The 24,415-nt window shown below is 44.1% G+C and overlaps 1 protein-coding gene across 8 annotated transcripts in view; it reads right to left on the reverse strand.

Annotated features, from left to right (window-relative positions):
• The window catches only part of RAPGEF4 (Rap guanine nucleotide exchange factor 4), a 334,349-nt gene that overhangs the window by 11,380 nt on the left and 298,554 nt on the right, over positions 1-24,415 (reverse strand). For all 8 annotated transcript variants that reach the window (XM_025274782.3, XM_025274777.3, XM_044933735.2 and 5 more), the window contains 9 exons: positions 24,270-24,348; positions 22,961-23,107; positions 20,792-20,889; positions 14,559-14,684; positions 13,952-14,130; positions 10,666-10,756; positions 6,508-6,558; positions 5,639-5,726; positions 5,156-5,220 (listed from right to left, as the gene is read on the reverse strand). In XM_025274782.3, the coding sequence (XP_025130567.2) occupies positions 5,156-5,220; positions 5,639-5,726; positions 6,508-6,558; positions 10,666-10,756; positions 13,952-14,130; positions 14,559-14,684; positions 20,792-20,889; positions 22,961-23,107; positions 24,270-24,348 (924 nt within the window). The remainder of the gene's footprint in view (positions 1-5,155; positions 5,221-5,638; positions 5,727-6,507; positions 6,559-10,665; positions 10,757-13,951; positions 14,131-14,558; positions 14,685-20,791; positions 20,890-22,960; positions 23,108-24,269; positions 24,349-24,415) is intronic.

Genomic DNA, 24,415 nt, shown 5'->3' on the forward strand with positions numbered 1-24,415 from the left:
CACGACTGAAGTGACTTAGCAGTAGCAGCAGCAGTAGTCTGTTAACACACACACACATATATATCACATCTGCTTTCTCCATTCATCTGTCAATGGACATTTAGGTTGTCTCCATGTCTTGGCTATTGTAAATAGTGTTGCCATGAACATTGGGGTGTGTGTTATCTTTTCTAATTAGAGCTTTCATCTTTTCTGGATATATGCCCAGAAGTGGGATTGCTAGACCATATGGTGAAGTGAAGTGAAGTCGCTCAGTTGTGTCCAACTCTTTGCGACCCCGTGGACTGTAGCCCACCAGGCTTCTCCGTCCATGGGATTCTCCAGGCAAGAATACTGGACTGGGTTACCATTTCCTTCTTGACCCAGGGATCGAACCCTGGTCTCCTGCATTGGAGGCAGATGCTTTAACCTCTGAGCCACCAGGGAAGACCATATGGTAGTTCTATTTTTAGTTTTTTAAGGAACCTCTATACTGTTTTCCATAGTGACTGTACCAATTTACATTCCCATCAACAGTGTGTGAGGGTTCCCTTTCCTCCATACCCTCTCTAGCATTTGTTATTTGTAGATCTTGGGATGATGACCATTCTGATTGGTATGAGGTGGTACCTCATTGTAGCTTTGATTTGCATTTCTCAGATAATTAGTGATGCTAAACACCTTTTCATGTGTCTGTTGGCCATCTGTATGTTTTCTTTGGAGAAATGTCTATTTAGGTCTTTTGCCCATTTTTTTTAATCAGGTTGGTTGGTTGTTTTTGAGTTGTTTGAGCGGTTTGTATATTTTGGAAATTAAGCCCTTGTTAGTCGCATCATTTGCAAGTATTTTTTATTCCTTAGGTTTCATTTTGTTTATAGTTTCTTTTGCTATGCAAAAGCTTGTAGGTTTGATTATGTCTTATTTGTTTATTTTAGCTTTTTCTATTGCCTTGGGAGGCTGACCTAAGAAAACATTGCTACAATTTATGTCAGAGAATGCTTTCCCTCTGTTCTCGTCTAGGAATTTTATGGTGTCATATCTTATATTTAAGTCTTTAAGCCATTCTGAATTTGTTTTTGTGTATAGTGTGAGGGATTGTTCTAAGTTCATTGACTTATATGTGGATGCCCAGACTTTCCAATACAACTTGCTGAAGAAACTGTCTTTTCTCCATTCTGGCATCTCTTTTATTACTGTTTTGAACTAGTTTTACATCTTTTACTGATTTTTATGTGTTATGTTTTATTTTCAACTGCATATAATCTAAAAGCCAAGGACTTTCTTTATATTTCCTAGCAAAATTTTTTGCTTAGACACTCTACACATATTTAATTGCTTTGAAACATACCCTTTGGAAAATCTACATTTAGCCCAGATCATGTATTCTGTATAAAGAAGTAAACTTTCAAAGTCCTTTGAAAGATTTCTATTGTGTTGAAAAGGTCTGGGAAATGGGTAGATTTGAACACGTAGAGAGTTTTACTTGGAGATTCTTTTTTCCACAGCTTGATATAAGTCCAGTGCTCTCACCATGAATCTTGTAATAATGTTATTGATGATAGAAAACAAATTGTTGTTAATAATGTAACGGCATAATTAGCAATACCCAACTATAATGATTCGAAACATTTTTCTTCCTTTATGAATTAGCTTCTGTTAATGTTGCCAGAAGAATAGAGGTTTGCCTCAGGCTTCTCATTCCAAATAAAATGACTATCTTAAAATAATATTAATAAATAAATTCACCTAAATATGGGTCTGTCTGAAATAGAACCAACCTCCTAATGCAGCAGCAACTGTGACTATCAGCATGCTTCATGCAGCCTGGGCTGTGGCAGCCGGCCAGCGTATTATCCTCTGATCCATTGCTAGTCTACCTCCTAAATGTTATAAATATTCATGTATGCCATAGAAAGCTACAAAGGGCTTTATTCAAACATTTTTTTGAATACTCCTTTATGTTTCCCCCAAATGAAAGAATGTCTGTTTTTTTTGTTTTTTTTTTGCATAGGATCAGAGTGTGAATTCTCTTTTGTTCATACTCATAAATCCTGAAAACCAATATGCAACAAATTCTCTAATCCTCATTTCATACCCCAAGGGTGAAGAGGTTCAAAATAAAAACACTTAGGATTGGCACAGCAGCTCACTGTGACTGTGCAAGGCTGCCACCAAAAAAAGCATCTGTGTCCCCAACTACCCAGGTGACTTCTGCCCCGGGCAGGGACTCCCTCAAGGGATACAGCCTACCAGCCCCGTGAAGGCTGCCAGCTTTGCTCACCACCGTGGCCTCGCTGATGAATGAGGGGGAAGCTGCGCACATATCAACCTGGAAAGGGAAACAGACACGTCCTTCCCCAGGAATACAGTACTAACAGCAGTCACTAGTGGGAGTTAAGTGGCGGCGGTGGTGGTATGGGAGCAGGGTGGGCTAGCTTATGGGGAGAAAAGGTTAGAAAAGTTGGCACCAAGTGCCAGGCTGGTCAAAGCCAGGTTTAAAAAACATAAATCCTTTTTTGAAATTCCAGTTCATTTTTCAGTAACACCGAACTCATGGAAGGGCAGTTATAAAATTCAGCTTTCTCACAGTGTGATTTATCAAATGAAATAAAATATATCACTGCTGGAGCAGAGAACCATTATAATAGTGCTCTTGCAGTATTCTTTCTCCCCTTTTCTTTCAGAGTAATTACAACCCCTTAATTTTGAGTGGGGCATTGGATACCCAAAATAAGGGCTACACATTCTTTCTTTTCATGTGACTATGTTTCTTCTGTCTGATAAAAGGTGAGCCAAGTGGTTACGTGCAATTCTGGGTCACATCCCTACAGGGAAGAAGCAGGTCTTCACCTTTTTCCTTTCCCTCTCCCTCTAGCTGGAATGGGGGTGGTGCTGGTCCACCATCTTGGACCATATGGATGGTGAAATGGCACAAGAGAAGAAGGCTGGAATTGTGACTGCTTCCTGGAGCAGAACTTCCGGACTTTAGACATTTAAGTGAGAAAGGAATAGACTTATCTTGTGTAACCCATCATTAATTCAGGCTTCTGTTATTGCAGCTGAACTGCTATCTTAGCTCTTCAGTTGCTTTCAAGCAAAAGTGGACTCTGTCAGAGCAGGCTGTGAAGGACCTCTCTCCTCACTGCCAGGCATGTAAGAACACACTGCTGTGGGCATGAAGTACAGAGATGGGGAAGGGGAACTCCCTTAATGTCCATTAAATACGGTCTTGACTTTTCCTTCCCAGGTTACAGATGCGACACCAAGATCTAAAGATCCAGATGAGACAAATTTCATCCTCCTTGACAGGTATTTTTGCTTTTCTTGTTTGTTCTGTTCAGTTAACATTAATAATCAAAAGTTCTAAAGCTCAATCAACTCTTTAGGAGACTGACTTCTACGCCTCTGTGCACATGTATTTTTATAGTCAAATGGTTGGCTTAACCACCCTTTGGTCTGTATTTCTGCCTAAGTGATCTGGAAGGTTCTTTACCTATTTGCTATATCTTTCATTTCTGGAAAACAAGTTTTCTCTTGAGAAATTAGGGAACTATGTTTAATTCTCCATACTAATAAGTGAACAAATGTTTTTACTTTGATCATAGAATTATTAAACTGACACAACAATAGAGATGTTCATACCCTACCCTTGGTATGGGTGGAGGGGGAGACTGCTAAGAAATACTTGCCCTCTAGCACAGACTTTAAAGAATCTGTACCAGAGGGCGAATTCAGTTGGTAAGAATCTGTCTGCAATGCAGGAGACCTGAGTTCAATCCCTGGGTTGGAAAGATTCCCCTGGAGAAGGAAATGGCAACCCACTCCAGTATTCTTGCCTGGAGAATCCCCTGAACAAGGAGCTGGTGGGCTATAGTCCATGGGGTCACAAGACTCAGACATGACTTAGTGACTAAACCACCCCACAGAGTGTCTTTGAGGAGTGTGGACTCAGGTGCCATTTCCTAAGAAGCTTAAGATGCAGGACCTGGTGCCCAGCACTTGCTGCTGTTTTTTTACCAGGCTGAGCTTTGCGATAAGCTCATTCTCAAAGCTGAATAGTGTGATCTTTACAGGATGACTGTGGGATGTTTTGAATTCTCCCAGAGTCACAACATATTAGCTGGATTTCAGGAAACAATTAGAACAATTTTTCTGGTAAGAATGCTTATAACACTCTATGACTTCCAGGAATAGTTAAATACCCTGGCCCCACCAGTGATTCCCCAGGGGTAGCCGGGGGGTGGGGGGGGCACCACCCCATTTTCTGTAGGGGAAACTGACCCATGGAGAACTTAAGGGACAGCTGCAAAGTGATGAAGCTGACTCTCATGTCTCCTGAACTCTCAGCCCTGGGCTTTTCCTGTGGTGCCACATTCGCCGCTGCAAAGTGTACCCCGGGCACATGCTCATCCACACAGAGATAATATCGCACCTCCCCATCCATGCCGGCTGCGGCCAAAGGATTTAGAAGACAATGGAGCATGCCATGAGCATGCACTATGTCGCTAAAGAAAGGCTTTGGCAAGACCTGCCTTATTGCTTCACAGAAGATGAGAAAATTAACTGCAAAGTAATGAATGCTTTTTGGGGGGCTGGGGGGTTGGTGTGGGAGCGGCTGGAAAACAGTGAATATGCACCACTTCCACACAACTCTTCCCTTCTAAAAAAATTTTGTTTTCAGTTAAGGAAGATGTTCAAGTTCCCGCCCTGAACTTGGGTGAACTTTACTGGACTAAGGAGCACACATTCAGGTGACTGACTCTATAACAAAGAGCTTCTGTAGAGCTGCCTTTTACCTACATGCACTGAAGTCAGCCTCAGCATATCGACATTTCAAAGGCCTCCTGGGGCGGTCTAGCTCCACAAACAACAAAACAACAGGGAAGTCACTCTGGAACATTCGTGCATTTTTAGCAACAGGCAGCCAAGGACGAGGCCCACAGCAAAAAAGCTAGCTGCTGCTGAGGCCGCAGTACAAACACCATTCAGTGTCACCAAGGAGACTGACAGACTAAACGACGTAGCCAATTTGAACCGAGTATTTCAAAACTCCTTTATGTGTAACTAGCTTTTCAAGGTGGCAGCGTATATGGAAATTATTTCCTTTATTAGTACAAATGCAAATTTTTATTTTAAAAAAACATCGTCATTAAGGTTAACAATACTGTACACGTACCATTTTTTCAAAGTTTACTAGATTGTCAATGAACGTCTTGTTCCCCTCATGAGTAAATGTCATATCTGCAAAGAAATAAAAGTCACATTCTAATCACTAACAGAAATATGTCATACAAAGAAACCACAATAGCACCATTAGATTATGCTGAAGGATTTGCATAACACTGCAGCTGAAAAAAGCCGGTAATAGTTCCTTTTATGTTAGGTGTTTAACTTTCTAAAAGCATTTTACCTGAGCTTAGTTAAAATTTCCAAACTAACCCTCTGTTTCACTCTCGAGTCTTCCAAACCACACACAGATTCCCTGCTCCTGTAATAATCTTGCCAACCCTTTCAGAAAAGTCAGGGCAGAGGGGAGATGCTGAGGAAGGTGGGAAGCTTGGATCATTCTTCCCAAGGAGGTCAATCTGATTAGGCACCTGTTCCTTTTCTTCCCCATACACTCATCACTGGCTGGTCCTGTGCATTTCCTTGGAATTACCTTTAATGAGCAAAGGCATGAAGGGGATGAGAGGAGGGTCCAATTTGGCTACTGTCAGCCTGTAGGCCCTGTGGTTTCTTGAAGGATCCTTTAGAGAAACAGAGATGCTGGTTAAGGATTCATGACATGTACACCACCCCCTTCTACCTCCTGACCCAACCCAGCCTTGTCATCTCCCAATCAGGTAGTTCTGAATCAAGTGTAGCTACAAAAGAAAGGTAAATTTGGTTAAACAAATGGATTTTTGTTTTAAAACAACTTCCCGTCTGACAGGAAAACAAATAGATTTTTTGTTTCCTTTCTTCGTTGAAAGGAAGATAGGCCTCCAGGGATCAAGGGAAGAGATCCCCTTTGAGAGCCAGCACAAAATGTTAAACAACCCCCAACCACAAGAGTCCCCTTCTCCTGGGAGCACGGCCTCCTTCCAGGGAGTCCAGCTCACCCTCCTAGCTGCCTTCCGCTGCCAGTCTCGACTTGCCTTCTCTGAAACTGTCCTATGACTCCTGCCAAGTCCCACTCACTCCCTTTCTGTGAACACCTCCCTGCCAATGGGGAAAAATAATTTGGCAAGCCAAGGAAAATGCAGCTTCCAGACCCTAGCCAACCTGTGCTGGATGGAAAGGATCCCATTACACTGCTTTTCTTAGTTATACAAATTGACCTTATGTGGGACATAAGTCCTCTTTAAGTTAGTACCTGAGAGTGCCATTCATTAGTCAGACATGCTTGTTTTAGCAGCACTAAAATGGGATCATAAACTTCTTAAAGTCATACAAGGACAGATAAAATTTCTGAAATGAGAACTTCAGCTAATCAGAAATTGGATTAATGCAGACAGTGAATGGAATAAAGCAGCCACTGTCACTTACCATTAAACTTTCAAACTCTGCATAGAACTTCTTGAACTTGCTTGGCAGTTTCTGTTAATGAAATGAAAATGCCACACTCATATGTCAGATTCAATATCTAGATATGTATCATGTGTTACCATTTCTAGGGGAAAGGTACTTCTTTTGGCTCTTAATCAAACATCTCTAAGACAGGCTAGACTGTAATCTGTCTTGTCATTTGAGGATAATCTTAGGGATCTCATCTTTTAAAAGTCTTAACCTAGTTGAACCTAAATTAACTATGGATGCTTTTGGTCTTACTGCTTTCTATAATGTTTTCTGAAATGGATTATTCATAGAGGGCTGTATTCCCAGACTACAAGTGGTTTGGCATTAACCACCCCCTTGCCCCCCGCACTGTTTTAAACTCTCAAATTCCTAAATGAAGAATTTAGACCAGAGATTATTACAATTAAAAGTTTTAGGAAACTACCTAGTTCAACCCTCCTCTTCCTTTACCATGTAACCTACAAGAGAACAGGGATTTTTATCAGGTTTCTTTTTTTACGGCCGTATTCTCAGGGCCTTAAAGAGTAGCAGCACTATGTCAGGTACATAGTAAATGCTCAATACATATTTATTTGGCTAGAGTAAACCTGTGTTTTATAGACAGAAGAAATTAACCATCAGATTAAATGACATGCCAAAGTCACACAGCTGGTGATGGTCAGAGCCTCTGTAATTCACGTCTCCTGCCTCCTTTTCTCTTGTTTCTCTTCTCTGCGCTACGCTTTCCTACACAAGCATTTCTCCCACAGGATTTCTCTGCCCTGCTCTAATACAAAAATTGATAGTTCTCTCAATTTAGTAATTTCTCATGGTTTTATCTTGGCAGATGATTCGAAACCACTGACTGTAGCCGTACATTTACAGCAGTAGGTCAGTGAGGAATCATTGTTCAGTCTGTTGGTTCTCACTTTGCTAGGTCCTGAGCCCATAGTGAAGCTGAACTTCTCTGACAGGGCCACCCAAAGAGCAGTGTGATGCTCCCCGTTCTGAGACCACGAAGGTGCTGACCAGGTCTGCAACCTCAGATGCCCCGCTCAGTTCTGCTTCCCACAGTGACGTCCACTGGCAACAACTGACTCACCTGTCAGGCCTCTGCAATCCCCTCAAAGCTCCTCTCTCTTTTCTCTCTCTTCTGTGAATGGGTTTGACCTATTCCCATTTAAACACTGTTCTTGTTTAGTTGCTGAGTCATGTCTGACTCTCTGCAACCCCATGGACTGTAGCCTGCCAGGCTTCTCTGTCCATGGGATTTCCCAGGCAAGAATACTAGAGTGGGTTGCCATTTCCTTCTCCAGGGGATCTTCCTAATCCAGGGACCAAACCCACTTCTCCTGCTGGGCAGGCAGATTCTTTGCTGATGAGCCACTGGGGAAGCCCTTAAACACTGTAGAACATCTTATTTTGTTTCTAGGAACTAGTACCCTCATAATCTCTAAACTCATTGTTCTAGTGCCTCTTTTCAAGCTGGGTTTCAGGGAAACTTGATATCCTTGTTTAGTGGGGAAGTTCAAAGGGATGAAGGCTGGCATGGACATCAAGGGATACAAGAGTCTCATGCCCCATGGAGCATTCAAATCACCATGCTCAGTGATAACTTTCCGTGAACACAGCCAACTTATAAAATGAGGAGTTGACGGGACTTTTGGTTACGTCTGTCACTCTAGTTCTTTCTTTACTTAGCTGGCTTTTGGGTCAAAGGCAGGAGTGCACGTGGGAATAAAACTTGTGTCTCTCTATACTATTATCTGTGCACACCCTATGGGCTTCCCTGGTGACTCAGTAGTAAAGAGTCTGCCTGCCAGTGCAGGAGACATAGGTTCAATCCCTGGGTTGGGAAGATCCCTGGAGAAGGAAATGGCTACCCACTCCGTATTCTTGCCTGGAGGATTCCATGGACAGAGAAGCCTGGTGGGCTACAGTCCACAGGATCGCAGAGTCGGACATGACTTAGTGACTGAACAACAGCAACGATAACAAAATCCACACCCCATGCTTCCAGAGCAGGGGTTCTCAAGTGGAGTCAATTTTTACTAACCCTCATTTGGTAATGTCTGCAGACCTTTCCTGATGTCAGTAGTGGGGTGGGTGGAGTGAGAGGTGCTACTGGTTATATAGTAGGTTGAGGCTGTGCGTGCTGCTTAGCCCCCTCCATGGCACAGGACAGGCCCCTCCACCCTCATGCATACAACAAAGAATGATGCTGCCCAAAGTCATTACCACTGGGGCCGAGAACCTCGGCTCTGGGTCCTCACTCCCACTGGCTTTATCTCAGATGAGTCTTCTCCTCTATGTGGAAGCATCCCCTATGCCATGTGATTTCACTCCATTTTCTGTTTTGTTTCACTGACTGCCTCCCACCTGCTCTCTAGTTCCTGGAAGGCAGGCACTGTCCCTCAGGCTGCCGCTGCTGCTCACTGCTGTGGTGTGGGAAGCACGTGGGAGGGGGTCGGCAAGTCCAGGAAGATGAACCCAAATCAGAGATGCTTGAGAATGAAAGCTCTCCCTGCAGAATGACCCAATTCCACTTCACCTTAACAGATAAAGGCTTATACACGATGTGAGGGGGCTCTCCTCTTTGCAGCAGCATGCAAGGAGGGAACACAAGCTCATAGACTGATGTGTTTCTGCCTCTCCTTGTGGAATGAAGGACTAGATGATGCAACTCCCTTTCTTGGCTGCCTGCACCCCATTCCCCCTCCCCTCCCCCACTCCCTGCCCCAAGCAGCCTCCTGTTTTTCTCTTTAGACCACAGGAAAGGGAACTCTGAGGGCTTTCCTCCATGCTACAGCCTTAAGGTCTAGCTCCTATTATGAATACCTAGACCTGGCCTTCCCCGACCCCCATGAGCCTTCATACCTTCTTTGATTTTCCCAACCAAATCATTTGGACTCTGCAAGAGGATTAAATGCTGGAAACAGGTAAAGGAAAGCAGACTCTCTGAGAGGTTACCCTAGATTTCCAAAGATTCCAAGAGCCATGGGCTACAAGAAGGAGAGGCTTGCACCCTGGCTTCACAGCTCAGATTTCTTGGCAGCATTAACTTTCACTAGCTGGGAGATGCCCGGGATGTGTGGCACACGGGCCTCACCAATTCCCTCATTCCTATATTCGGGGGATGAGCTGCTGGGTGCTGCATCTGCCTGGAATTTTCAGAGAAACCCAAGACAGAAGGACCTGTAAGGACCTGTTCTATAAACAGTGGAAATGCAGAGGCGGGACAGAGGGAGAAAAACAGATTCAAGAGGGAAGTGGGGAGGAAAATGTTTCAAGGAAAACATTTAGAGATGCAAACAGCTGACTTCAGTACTTTTTTAAAGCATCCTTGCGAATTAAGTCTCTCGCATCTACTCCTTGCCCTCTTTTTGTGTCCCACTTACAGACACATTTTCTATTTTTAGTAAGAGCCTATTTTTGTGTCTGTGTTCTATAAGAGATTAGTATTTCTTTGACTATATACCACATGTAAGGGGTCAGGCATATTTTGAGTACTTAGCTAATGAAAAACGAAGCTGTTCTCTAGCACGAATAACCAACTGTCAACAAAACTTTCATTGTATTTGCCATAGAAATTCACCACACACCTGCTTAACTTTGGCACCAAACTGAATTCTAGCCAACTGTTGTTCCTTCCTACCCACAGAGGCCTGCCAGGTAGTTAGGAGATACTTGGTCCTCAGCTGGGCCAAACAGTTGGCCTTCTGGCTAATTCGCCCAGGAGCAAGATGACTACTTGGATAAAAATGGATCTTCTGTCCTCTCTTAATTACCGATACAGCTTATTTCAAAAGCAAGAGGCAGACACCAGAGAAGAACAGGATCTGTGAGCAAGACCTCTGAAGTTAAGCAAGCAATGCTGTTGATTCTGGTTATACCTAGGAACTAGACTTATTATTATTTATATTGTATACAGCAAGAAACTCAGACCCCCCTCTTTCTCTCCCCACTGCATCAGACAATGCCTTTTAAAATTCACTCTCCGAGGCAAAAGGAGACAGGTCACCTCCCTCAAAGTGTCCCACCTTCTCCACTGTCACTGTGAGCGATACTTCTGTTAAAAAGAGCTCACTGGTGAGCTTGTGCTTTTGTTCTTAAGGCAAAAGTCATAGCTGGGTCTCTGCTGGTGCTTACCTCCCACGTCAGTGCCAGGCGGCTCACAGCTACATTACTTAGTCCCATGACGATGGCAAAAAAGGAATTCAGATTTTTGTACTCCTTACAGCTGAAACACAAGAGGCACATGTTGTAGTAAAATGCCACTTTGGAGAGAGATAAACAAATTAGAGTTCTATTTTCTGATGGTCATTAATAGTCGTCAGGACTCCTTTACGAGAACAGGCACTAATAGATTTAATGCTTTAGGTTCCACTTGGGTAACCATATTCTGCTGTTTGATTTTTCTTGCTGTAATATTAGAAAGGTGATGATATTAGCCATCTAGGTTCAGGTTTTGAGAAGGAATTTCAAGACACCTACACTAGGCATTGCTATTATAATCCCAAAGCTTGCTAAAAGCCCTGTGGACCTGGAGGAAAACATCTCATGGGCTAGGAAGAGACACAGCAAAATGTCCTTGGAGAATTCCAGGTCAATGCTGGACACCTCAGGCTCTGGTAGCAAGAGAGGGAAGTAAGGAAATGACGCTGCTGCAGCTGCCAGGGCTTCCAGCTGCCATGTAATGCTTCTGATTTGTTGAAAAATATCAATTTACAAATCATGATCCCTCCAGTGCAGGAGACCTGGGTTCAATCCCTGGGTCAGAACGATACCCTGGAGAAGGAAATGGCAACCCACTCCAGTATTCTTGCCTGGAAAATTCCATGAACAGAGGAACCTGAAAGCCTGAGATTGCAAAGAGTTGGACATGACTGAATACACGCACACACAGCTAATAACCTAAACGACTGACCAAAAAATAACCTTATTTTTTCTGTAATTTTTCAATGTTGATGAAGCCGATCATTTTTAATCTGTACTTACGCCATTATTAGCTTTTATGAATATATATTTGGGAATAAGAATATTTTGGAACAAGACCAAGGGTTCTTTTCAAAATGCAACATTTAGTCTTGGTACTTGGTTTAACTTAAGAAGAAAGAAAAAAAGGAATCTTCAAATTCTTCATACCCGCTCCTTGCAAAGGGAAAGAAGAATTCATTTTGCAATGAACACAAATCCTTTACCACAAATCAATATGGTTATCTAAGTTGACGACATCATAATTAAATCTTGTTTGGATTAGCATTTTTGCAAGAGGCTAATTAAATTGCTGCATTTGCTCCCTGTGTTCTCCTTGCAGAGTGCTTCATAAATGGTCTGTGTGGAAATGGGAAAACAGATTTAGAGAAGCTATGGCGTGTCTCTCGCAGTGCTGGGGGAAGTGGTGGGGCTTCATCTGTGCAGGGCTGGTCAGGGGCTGAGAGCAACTTCAGAGACCCCGGGCTGAAGGTGGCAAGGAGGGTCATGGACACAGCTTGCCTTCGTCCTACGTGTGTGCCCATGAGAGGACATGCAGGACTGCAGACCTGCTTTTGTGCTCACTGCTCTGGTCACTTGCTCACCCTAGGTAAGTCACGAAATTTCTCTCTGCCTCAGTCTCCCTCACCTGGAAAAGACAAGGATAACATTTGGAGTCCCAACTTCTCAAAGCTCTGGGCAGGCCGAAGAGCTTCAATAGAATATATGGAAGTTCTCCAAAAATACCACGCGAAACATACTTCCTGCCACGAGGTTTACATCTAATGCGTGAAGATCCTGGTTTCTGAGTCTACAGTCTTCTCCAGCTGGATTGTGTGAAGAGTTCTACTGTGTGGGATAGTGCAGCTTAAATAACATTTAAATAACAGAAGTCAATTTATCCTGAAGGCTAAATTCACCCATAATCAGAAGGAAGAGAGAGGTAAGAAAGGCAAAAACATTAAAAAAAAAAAAAAATTTCCTGAGTTCCTGAAAGACTCTCCTATGCTGCTCTGTAGAACAGCAGCGTCAGGCCCCTGCAGGTTTTCCATCTCCATGTCTGTGTGCAGAATTCCTCTCCCCTCCCTTGGTGCACGCGGCCCTGCTGGGCTAAGGTGAGGAGAGGAGGTGCCCTAGAGAACAGGGAAGCACATACTCTCACAGCTTCCACATTCATCTCCTTCCAGATAGAGACATCTGCCTCTGCAATCAGCCGATTCAAGGCTCCTGGGAAAGTGGCTGCACTCCGAACCAGAAATGCATAAGCAACATTTTACCAAATCTTTCTTTCAAAAGGCATATTTTTTTCCAAATTAAGAGATACCAGCATTTGAATCCAAGGGCTTTGGATATCCCGCTGAACTCCCAAATTTTTGGCAAAATAATTCAAGGCATTTGGCAAGCTGGCATGTGCGAAATGTCAAGCAGCGGTTGCTTCTTTGTTTAGCTCTGGAAATTAGACTCTGTATGGGATCTAAACTTTTTGGCTCAAGCAAACTGCCCAGCTGGGGTCACTTGTGCTCCCCACCTTCCTAGGCTAGAGCTCCCTGCTTTTAGAAAGGAAAGACGTCTCCGAGCCACAAGCTGCATTTAGCATTTTATTTTTAGCACTGTGGTGATACCAAAAACATGGAAGTAAACAGGAGGTTGTCAGGCATATCTAAATAGCAGGAGAAGATTAAATTCATGTCAGGGAGAAATCTAACTGGCCCCTGCAGTAAATAAATTGTTTCCCACGAAGTGCTGTTAAATAGAATATTTATAAGACGCTTGCTTTTTCTGATGTTTATGGAGATGATTTTCATGGGCCAGGTTAGCTCGTCTTTATGCATTTTATGGATTTTATCCCGGCTGAGTTGGAAGCACGGTTTTACACGCATGTTCCCACTGCCCTCTACTGGCAAGAACGTGTCAGGTTAGACCTCGACTCGCCCAGCCTTTAAAACAGAAGTTTTGCAGCAGAACTTTGCTGACAGAGCCCTTAAACTGAAGGAGGCACACAGTCTCAGTAGTTCAGAGCAAAAAGAGGTCATGATTTTAACTTGAGCATCAGTCCTGTATGCTGTTAATTTATATATTGGTGTCAGTATTACAAAAGCTAGACAAAGCACAGCTCTCACAAGACTTCAGTAATTCTTAAGCCCCTGTGGTTGGTGTGTTATTTGCTCAGTCGTGTCCCCAGACTCTTTGTGATCCCATGGACTGTAGCCCACCAGACTCCTCTGTCCATGGAATTCTCTAGGCGAGAATACTGGAGTGGTCCGCCATTTCCTTCTCCAGGGGATCTTCCTGACCCAGGGATCAAACCTGGCTCTCCTGCATTGCAGACATATTCTTTACCATCTGAGTCACCTGGTGCATAAACAGATTTAATATCTCACTTTGCTTTTTAAGGTGTAATCTAAGGGGACAAAATGAAACCACAGCTCAAATGTTTTTCTCTCCCCGAGTGAATACTTACTGGGCTGCGATCTTAATAAATTTTTTTAAGAGCTGAACACGCTTGCTAGGCTGGGAACAAAGGCAAATCTCAGTGACAACCCAAAACTGAATTTCATTAAACCTCCTCAGGAACAAATCCAAGTTTGCTGTGGTCTTTTTAAAATGATGCCTTCCAAATGTGTGATAGATTAGCTCCAGCTAGAAGAAAGGAAAACAGTGTCACATCTTTGTTTTTAAATCAAAACACCAGCTTGCTCCTCCATTTGACGTGGCAAATTGACACTGGTCAGCAAACATGAATACAATCACTGGCTGGGATTCAACTTGAACTTCAACTTGAAGACCTCAAGGGCTCAATGAGGCTTGCTGAATACTGTAACTATAAACTAGGTGCTATTGGCTTAAAATACTCAGGAAGACAGAGCTTATTGCAAATCATAAAGATCTGTCTTTACTCTCAAAGGCTTCATAACAGGCTTTATTAATATACTCAATATTTTGCAAAAACAAAAAACAAAAAACAACCTCTTATGTGGCTTTCACATTGCAGCACGTATTCACATTTGCAGGCAACACCAGAACTGCCATGATATCTATGAATGCATGCTCTCAATGGAGCACCTTACCTCATGCACACAGTTGAAGAGCTCCCAATCATAAATTGTCATCTGGTAGGCCAAATCTTTGGAGCTCATCAGTTCGAAAGTTCCCATTGTTCCAACAGTTGGGCCCTCCTGTTCTGGCAAGGGAGTCTATGAATAATAATATGGAAATATATCAGAATCTCAAAACAGACAAGCTGAATGCTGTTAGGACTTGGAGAGGAGAGGATTCTGAAGATGCTTTAAGGAATACCTTGAAACTTTGATTTTACCCAGAGGAGAGAAAAGCCTTTGCTCTTAATGCTCACTCGCCTCCATGCATTTTTATAGTAACCATTATCCCTGTAATCAATTCCACTGACTGAAAAACATGGACCATGGCAAATAAGATTCAGTGACAACTGACCTATGGAGGTTCTCTTCTGCTTGGGCCTGGGAGCTCCCTGGAAACAATTCCTTTTCCCTGGCAAAGATGGAAGAAGTTCTGGTTCCCACTGAGGCTGCTCCAAAGCAGGTACTAGCATCGTGGTTTGGGTGTTTAGCTACTTACCATGGCAGGGGCTGGTGGCAGTGGTAAAGCTCGCATCTCCATCTCTCATAATACACTGCCTGGGGCTACTCGGTGAAAGAAGGCTCTGTGATTACATGGGATTATGTGTGATGTTCAGTTCCTCCACTTTCTGAGAGACGTAGAGCCAGGAATGATAGTCACATGGTCATGGTGTTTGGACCTAGGCATCAGAAAACTAAATTCTGCTACTTTCTGGAAGACCCTTGGTCAAAATTTTCCATCCAATTTATGTACTTCATTTTTACTTTACGAGAAATGAATTAGGGTGCTTTTCCTTAATAAAATGAATGATTTGTATATACTAGAAACTTTACTTATAAACCCATTGATCTAGGATAACAGTTTAAAGTTATAAAAGTCACACGAATTAAAAGATAGTTTCCCCAACATGATACAAAACGTATTTGGATATCCAGTGTTTAGGTTGGAAGTCCTAATATTGTTCACACTCTATCATCATTGTCATCATCACCCATAACCTTGACATTCTCTAAATGCCTGCTGCTTTCTGGGCATTTGAAAGTTTGCAGCTTAACAGAGGAATCAGCTCTGACCTGTGAGTACAGCACTGCATGTCAGTAAAGAATCAGCTGTTGGCATTTGTTTGCATGTATGTATAAAGGGACAGACAGAAGCATCAACACACACCTGACTCCCAGATATATGGAAAAACAGATGAGGAAACATGAATGGGCTTTTGAGAGGTAGTGGGCATTTGGAATGAATACGTAGCCTTAAGAGGTTTTTGGAAAAAGAAGCTGGGCTTTAAATGATGAAACTGGGCAGGTTTAGAAGGGCAAAGTTTTCCCTGAGTATCCAGGATGGTGGGTCGTAGGCATGGGATGGCAGCTGAGGCACGAAGGTGGGGATGTATCATCTGACTTGCTTGGCAGGAACAGAGAGTTCAGGGGAACAGAATGGACCATGTTAGAAAGACTTGGAGTGCTCCATGGGAATTAGGGTTTTGTAACAGACCAGGTTAGTGCCCGTTTCAGAGAGCAGCAGACCCACTCTAATTACATAGACTTGGATGATCCCCTAATCTGTTGACTGTTTTTAGCTCTTATGAGTTGGGGACCCATTACCTAGTACCTAGATACCACTCTAATGGCAAAGTGAAGAGGAACTAAAGAGTCTCTTGATGAGGGTAAAAGAGGAGAGTGAAAAAGCTGGCTTAAAACTCAACATTCAAATAACCAGATCATGGCATCTGGTCTCATCACTTCATGGCAAACAGATGGGGAAAGAGTAGAAACAGTGACAGATTTTATTTTTTGGGGCTCCAAAATCACTGTGGATGGTCGGTGACTGCAGTCATAAAACTAAAAGACGCTTACTACTTGGAAGAAAAGCTATGACAAACCTAGACAAAAGCACAGACATCACTTTTCTGACAAAGGTCCATTTAGTTAAAGCTTTTCCAGTAGTCATGTATGGATGTGAGAGCTGGACCAGAAAGAAGGTTGAGTGCCAAATTATTGGTGTTGGAGCTTTTAAACTGTGGTGCTGGAGAAGACTCCTGAGAGTCCCCTGGGTAGCAAGGAAATCAACCCTGAATATTCATTGTAAGGATTAATGGTGAAGCTAAAGCATCAATACTTTGGCCACCTAATGCTAAGAGCTAATTCATTGGAAAAGACCCTGATCTGGGAAAGATTGAGGGCAGGAGGAGAAAGGAGACGATGGAAGATGAGATGGTTAAATGTATCACTGACTCCATGGAGATGAGTCTGAGCAAAGTCCAGATGATAGTGAAGGACAGGGAGGCCTGGCGTGCTGCAGTCCATGGGGTCGTTAAGAGTCAGACACGACTTAGTGACTTAACAACCACCACCACCTAGTACCTAGGCTTGTTAAGAGAACAGGATGGGAATAATTTAAGTGTGGCATGTGATCAAGTGCCCAGCACAGAGGTGGCCCCACCTTCCCAGCTGTGCTGTGCCGATGCAGAGGCACAGGAAGAGTGAGGAGTGCAGCACCTGTATGTACGAGCCAAACACGGTTGTTGCTGATTCACTCTAGGGCAGAAAGAGCAGGGCACACAGAACATGGAAGAAAAATCATTATTCCAAAGGTTTAAAACTTAGGGAACTGACTTGAAGCTAATGGGCAGGTTGTTTATGGAAACAAGCAGTATGGTTTCAAGCAGGGTAGGTCTCAGGTAGGAATGTCAGGAAGCTCTTACACGCTCAGCAGGAGGACTCTGTCTAAGGCTCTGGCTGACTGTCCACATCCTGCCTTCCCTCTTGCCTGTTTGCTCTGCTGTGGACCTGTCCTCTATTCCTTGGTTTTGCTCTTTCCTTAGTCTGAGTCCTCATCTCTTTCCTTTGAGGTCTTACAGCTTTCACAGAGGGGATAAATTAGCCCAACTACGGGGAAGATGGCTGAGAGTCAAAGAATTGATGCCTTCAAACTGTGGTGCTGGAGAAGATTCTTGAGAGTCCCTTGGACTGCAAGGAGATCAAACCAGTCAATCCTAAAGGAAATCAATTCTGAATATTCATTGGAAGGACTGATGCTGAAGCTCCAATACTTTGGCCACCTGATGCGAAGTACTGACTTATTAGAAAAGACCCTAATGCTGGGAAAGATTGAAGGCAGGAGGAGAAGGGGACGACAGAGGATGAGATGGTTGGATGGCAGGACCAACTCAATGGACCTGAAGTTGAGCAAACTCTGGGAGATGGTAAAGGACAGGGAAGCCTGGTGTGCTGCAGTCCATGGGGTCGCAAAGAGTCGGACATGACTGAGTGACTGAACAACAACAGGGAAAATGCCATAGAATACTTTTAGTTGTGGATGCTAGTATATCATCCTGAATCCCTTTTGAGAGAAACAGAAACCCCTGTTGAATCTCTACTTTTTGTGAGTGAACAGGGCTCACCAAGAGAAGGGCAGGCTGACTGCTTCCCTCCATGAACCACCAGGGAGCAATCTGAGCAGTGCAGAGGGCTCCTCCATCTGAAGGGGAATTACATGCTGGCCCCATAGGAAGCAGATTCCTGGACTGTTTTCTCCTAGATATCCCTGTGGAAATTTCCTACAGATGAAGCACAGAAGAAACTATGTAGGGTCTGCATTACACAGACAGATCTGAAAAGTGCCCACACAGAGGCAAAGAACTCCTGTAGACTTGACTTTGCTCTTTTTGAGAGCTGATTTCTCTGTTAAGCTTGGATGGGGTGATTAGGAGAATAGCGCTCTTATGCTCCCACTGTCCTGGTGAGGAAGCTAAGATATTAAAAGGATGTGCTGATTGTCAGTGACAGATGGCTAAAGCAAGCTGCCACCTCAGCGCCCTCTTTCCTCGGGCTCCCACACGCTGTACCCAGGTCCGCAATGGCATTTGTCACACTAGATGCCATCACACTCGGGTATCCCACACTACACTATGAGCTCCCTGGGGTGCAAGGACCGTGATGGATCTATTTTCAAGACCATGTTAGAGCCAGAATCATCCACGACACAGGGAATGATAAAGGTTAGGCCCCAAAGAAAAACCTAAGGAGCTAGTGAATGGATGAAAGTAGAAGCCAATTACAGTATAGTGGGGTTTTATTGTAAGTTGCTCTGTACTAACATTTATGCTTAAAATGTCAAGAAAGTAAAGCTCTAGAATCTGAGCCCTTAAGCGACAAGGACAAACTGCTGGCACTACTAATTCTAGACAGCACTTCTGCACTACGTTTCATTCTGTTCCAGGCTGTTTGTGTTAGTTTCATCTCCCAATTTGACCATGATTATTGTAAGGACAGAGGCTCTGGGACACTGGTACAGTGTCACGCAGATGCTGGCCCTTCATATTAAGTATGTGTTGATGGATCAAAGGTCTGGCCAGCATTCTGTCCTGCAGAGTCATTCTGTGTACGACTCTTCCTGGATGGACTGTCCTCAAATCTTTAGAAAGCCGGAAAAAGAGCTTCATGCCTACAGTTTTGTGACCACTCCTTAGAAAGGATGGCATAACTGGCAGGCCAGGGAGTGGCAGAGCACCAGCAGGGAAGAAGTTAAGCATGTTCACATCCAGATACTTGCTGCAAAGCAAGCTCCTTGCAATTACGCATGACTTAAAATGGAAGACTAGGAAGGACTGAGAACTTGTGAGGCTGCAGGATTGTGTGCAAATAAACAGAGGCTTAAAAAGTTAGTATCTTCCCCACAGAGAGCTGGAGATGGTCCACATTCTGTATCTGTACACCATGTCACCAGACACTGCGGCCAAGAACCAGCTGGCAGGAGAGGCCCAAGCCCCAAGTGGCAAACGCATCACACAGCACCTTCAGCAGGTCTGCAACTAAACTGGCTTTTGCTGGGTTTTGCTACCAGGAGAGGGTAGTATGACTCATTCATGCCATTTCCCTCCCCAGTCTCTCAATACTGGGAAGTATTTATTTTCAGAAAGCAGTGGATGTAGATAATGAAAAATCCATGAAAAGGACCGTGAACAGACTCAGATCAGACAGTGCTGGTGGGTGAGGGAGGTCAGGAGAACTCATGCCGCCTTTGCAAAGTTCCTCTCCAGGTGAATTCAAGAAGTCACAAAATCTGCTTAACCTGTGCAGCTGCACAAACTAGCTCTCCCCAGGTCAGAAGGTCAGAGTCACAATGAGGCTAAGCGAGCTCTAGAAAGTCCAAGGAGGGGAATCTTGATTTACCTATAACATCTGATCTAACTGAATGTATTCGTGCATCACTCATGTAGTTAAATTCTCCCCTCTAAAATGCTTCCTTGGTGGCTCAGTGGTAAAGAATCCATCTGCCAGTGTAGGAGTTGCAGGTTCAGTCCCTGGGTTAGGAAGACCCCCAGAGAAGGAAATGGCAACCCACTCCAATATCCTTGCCTGGGAAATCCCATGGACAGAGGATCCTGGCAGGTCCAGAGGGTCACAAGAGAGTCAGACATGACTTGGAAACTAAACAACAGCAACAAAATGCAACACACCATAGTGCTTGTGTCGCACGTTTCTTAGTAAAGAAGCCCGGTGTGTCTAACATGGAAAAAGCTAGTGATCTGAGCTGGCCCCACAGGCTCTTGAAGATACTCCGGTAGCTACTCATTTCCATGCCTAACTATTGAAGGAGAAACAGAAATGAACCCCACCAGAGCATAAAGGAGAGAGGGCCACACTTGTTAACACAGTTGATTAAGCCTTTACTCAGAGAGCTGTGTGGGGCTGTGAACAGTGTTTTGGAGACTTAGGGAAGACAGCTGCCCTCTGATATTTGCCGCACAAGATGGAGAGAGCCCTTTCAGGGAACGGCATTTTCCCTGGACCGTAGAGTGGCTCTTTCATAATGCATTTCTACATCCCCCTAAGGAGCAGGATAAATCGCAATGTCTTGCCTTAAAAAAATTATTTCTATCCTGGTCTCTAAGTGTTCATGTTTTTGAATATCAGTATTTAAATCAGGGACATTTCAAGGAGGTGAATTACTACAAAGAGTTCTGAAAGCTGAATTATGCCCCAATCATAGTGCAACTTGGTGAATTTCCACAAATGTAAATCTAAAGCTCAGAGCGTCTCAAATGAACACCTGAGGCTTACCTAATAGACCGGAGAAAAGAAAAAGACAAGTAGCATTCAAGAATTTTTTTAGCAACTGAGTTCAATGTGACTGCAAAATTAAGCTCCAGACAAGTTTTTCTGATTGCAGACGCTGCTCCAAGGCGGCCATCCACACCTACCAGTGAATCGAATTGCTCTCGCGGGCAAGCAAACAGGCGTCCATTAATGGTGAGCGTTGTAAATACTGAAACATCATTAGGTTTGAGCACCACCTTTTCTGTGAACATAAAAAGCATGAGATTGCCTATTAAATGCATCTGAGATTTGCTGTACTGCCCTAATCACACCAACAAATTGCCAGCTTGGTGAATTACTGGAACATGCAGAGTGACTGCACAAAATACTGTACTGAAGGGATCCACTGAATAAAAAAGACACAGCAATCACGCAGGCACACAACACTCAGGATGCCATCAGAAATGACCCCAAAACAGTGATGGAAATACCCGAGGGTCAATGTACCCAGTTCTGCATACAAAAACTGCACCTGCTACTTAAAAAACAAGTTCTGCTTCTAGATGGTAATTAATGCCCAGCCCTTTGGAGATGACAGTATCACTTTTAGAAAATTTAGGGGGCTTTCTGAGATCCCACATGACTTTCGATGTAAAATTTATCACTATTTTTTTCACTCATTCCCTAATTTGGAGGGCAACTGCATTATTAGATGAAGTCTCTTATATTTAAAATAATTCATACAAAAGATATTTATTTAGCATTTACTATATGCTGGACACTGCTCTGGACACTGAGGATACAGAAGGGAATGATAATCAAAAAAAAAAAAAAATAGTCCCCAAAGAGCTTACATCATAGTGAGGGATGCAGACAGTGACAATGCATCAGAGAGTAAGCAGTGAGGAGGAGACAACAATAGAGCAGGGAGGGAGGCTGGGAAGGATGGATGAGGGGGAACCAAAGAAAGGAAGGAGGGGGGCCTCCAAGAGACAATGACAGGAAAACCTGAAGGCAGTGAAGGAGGCACCTGGGAGAACTATGGCGAGAGTGTGCCAGAGGGCTCATGGTGGACAGACAGACGTCCTGGGTCATGTGCACCAGGAACAGAAATGGAGGGGGATATTTTGGGGAGCCAAGATATATTTAAAAATTCTGCCTCAGTGGAATAATTTGTCTTTAAATGCGGCAGAAATGGCCTCCTTCGGATCCTGAAGGATCCTCCAATGAGTATCAAATCATTGCTGGATAAGCAAGCCTCATGGCTCCCTCCCACAGCCTCTCGCTGCAACGCGTGCAGACCCTTCTTGTCACCTGGACGGTGACTGTTTATCGTCTCCCTCCTCGCCAGCCTCTGAGCCACGTGGAGGCACAGGCTCTGCATACACCTCCCCTCATGTCACAGCCACACCGAGTGGCCAATAAATACATGATGGATGAAAGCAGGCAGTCGTCAAGTAATCCTGTGGGGGAAAATACTCCTCACTTTGTCGATGAGCTGAGTTCCTGCCCTTTCTACTGGGAAAGGAGGGAGACATCATCAGCCAAAAAGAACCAGCCTGTGACCACCGCTAACTTCAGACTCATGAAAACCTGTAGCCTTTAGCCAGAAAAGCCAGGTGTCCTCTCAGGGCCCACATGTCTCAGAGCTCCAAGGCCTTAAACTTCTTTTTTTTTTGGTCTTAATTAAAGTATATTTGATTTATAGTGTTGTGTTATTTTGGGGCTTCCTTTGTAGCTCAGATAGTAAAGAATCTGCCTGCAAAGCAGGAGACCAGGGTTCGATCCCTGGGTCGGGAAGATCCCCTGGAGAAGGGCATGGCAACCCACTCCAGTATTCTTGCCTGGAGAATCCCATGGACAGAGGAGCCTGGTGGGCTACACAGCCCATGGGGTTGCAAAGAGTCAGACATGAATGAACAACTGAGCATGTTGTGTTATTTCAGGTATATAGCAAAGTAATTCAGTTACATGTATATAGGTACTTATACACACACACACACACACATATATTTTTTCAATTCTTTCCTATTATAGGTTATTACAGCATTAAGCTTTTCTGTTTAGGGTTTATAGGAAAACTCCAGGCTGACATCCACACCAGAGACCTCATTCCAGCTTCCTCTTCATCTCTTTCTGCTTCAGAGTGGGCACCTACTGGATAGAGGATATTAAGACACTAGCCCAGCCCACTTCTAACCACCTTCATTTCTGTTATTTGTGGGAACACACACGGCACCCACTCGTCCCTTTGGATCAGCTTGAAAGGGCCCCACTAACTGCCTGCCAGGGTTCTATTTGATGGCATATTCCCCTCTACAGAAGGCTCTTACCTCCCCCGGAACTCATCTTGACGATGATCAGGCCTTCCCCGGAGCCCAGTTTGTCGGCAACTGCGCTGAGGACTTCCTTCACCGAGGCAGCCACCGGTACCCGGATGGTTGTGTAGGTGTGGTCCATGCAATAGACTTTAAACAGAACTATTGGGAAGACAGCAACAATAAGATAAATTGGTCTTGGGAGTTCTTAAAAAAAACCATAAGCTATTCAAAATGTTTGGATGTATCCTCCAAAATTTGCCTTGCCTTGCCATTCTTATGACTTGTATTTATTTGTGCTCATGGATGCCTACATTTGTCCTCTTCTAAAACTTACCTTAGCATTGGTCTAAGAACAGTCCATGACTGCCAATCCCAGTTACAAAAACCACAACAGATAGTTGTGAAAAACCCACACACAGGTCATGGGGAAAGAATGAGAGGCATGTTTAGGCAAGTTTTCAGGGTCTGCCCTTGTCTATGAGTGTTTCTTTTTCACAATACAGGAGTGTTGTGTGGTAGGCAGATCACTAGGTTCCCACTGCCTAGTTCAGTGGTGGGGAGTCAGCATGAACACTTGTAAACAGGAGTGCTTCTGCCTGGGGTCATGAACATTTGCTAAGTTTCCTGCTCACTTGTCCACTGCTGTGTGTACTCTGAGGCCTGGGCACATGGCTTGGGTGGTGTTCAGTTCAGTAGATCTGCATGTGGTATCCACATGTTCAGCTCTGAACACACAAGTCCTGGAAGTAATTCCACCTCCTGTAATTCTTGAGTTTGGGGCACCCCTAAATTACAACATTCATCTGTGGCTGAAGATGAAGATTTCATCATGATCATTTTATTTTGCCTGTGACTCTTCGAAGAAATCTTAACCAAGCAAACAATAGCAGCTGGTATTTGGGCCTCCCCGATGGGTGCTAATGAGGTAGTGCTCAGGGCCGGGGGCACTCTTCCTGGGCGGGAGCCCTGCTCGGCAGGTGAGCAGCTGACCCTGGTGCTCCACCTCTGAGAGGCATCTGCAAAACACCAACCACCTTCCAGCCACCTTGACAACTGGCCCCTGAAGTAATCTTTCTCTCCTTCAAGGAAAGGTGGCAGTGGGGTAGAGGCAGAATCAGAGAAGTGTGAACAAGCACCTTGGCTCCAGGTACCAAGTTCAAGGACAAAAATAATTGGAATGCCAAAGGGCACCTCCAAGCAAACCATCTGGAGTGCACAGAGAGCCAAGAAAAGCTATTCTGTGGGCCCAAGGGGTGATGCCCAGAGGGAAGATTTCATTCTGACTTTAAATAATCTACACACGCTGGAAACGAAATCTCACCTTCATCAGAGCCACGGATAGGCTGGCGCTTCTGGGCTCTCTCATCGCCTGTGTTGAACTGTTGCAAAAGAACTTTGTGCTGTAAAAATAACAATAGTAGCTGCCATAAGGGGAGGATGACAGATGAATATCTGCAACTCAGAGGA

Source organism: Bubalus bubalis, chromosome 2 (assembly GCF_019923935.1).
Source record: "Bubalus bubalis isolate 160015118507 breed Murrah chromosome 2, NDDB_SH_1, whole genome shotgun sequence".
NCBI lineage: Eukaryota > Metazoa > Chordata > Mammalia > Artiodactyla > Bovidae > Bubalus > Bubalus bubalis.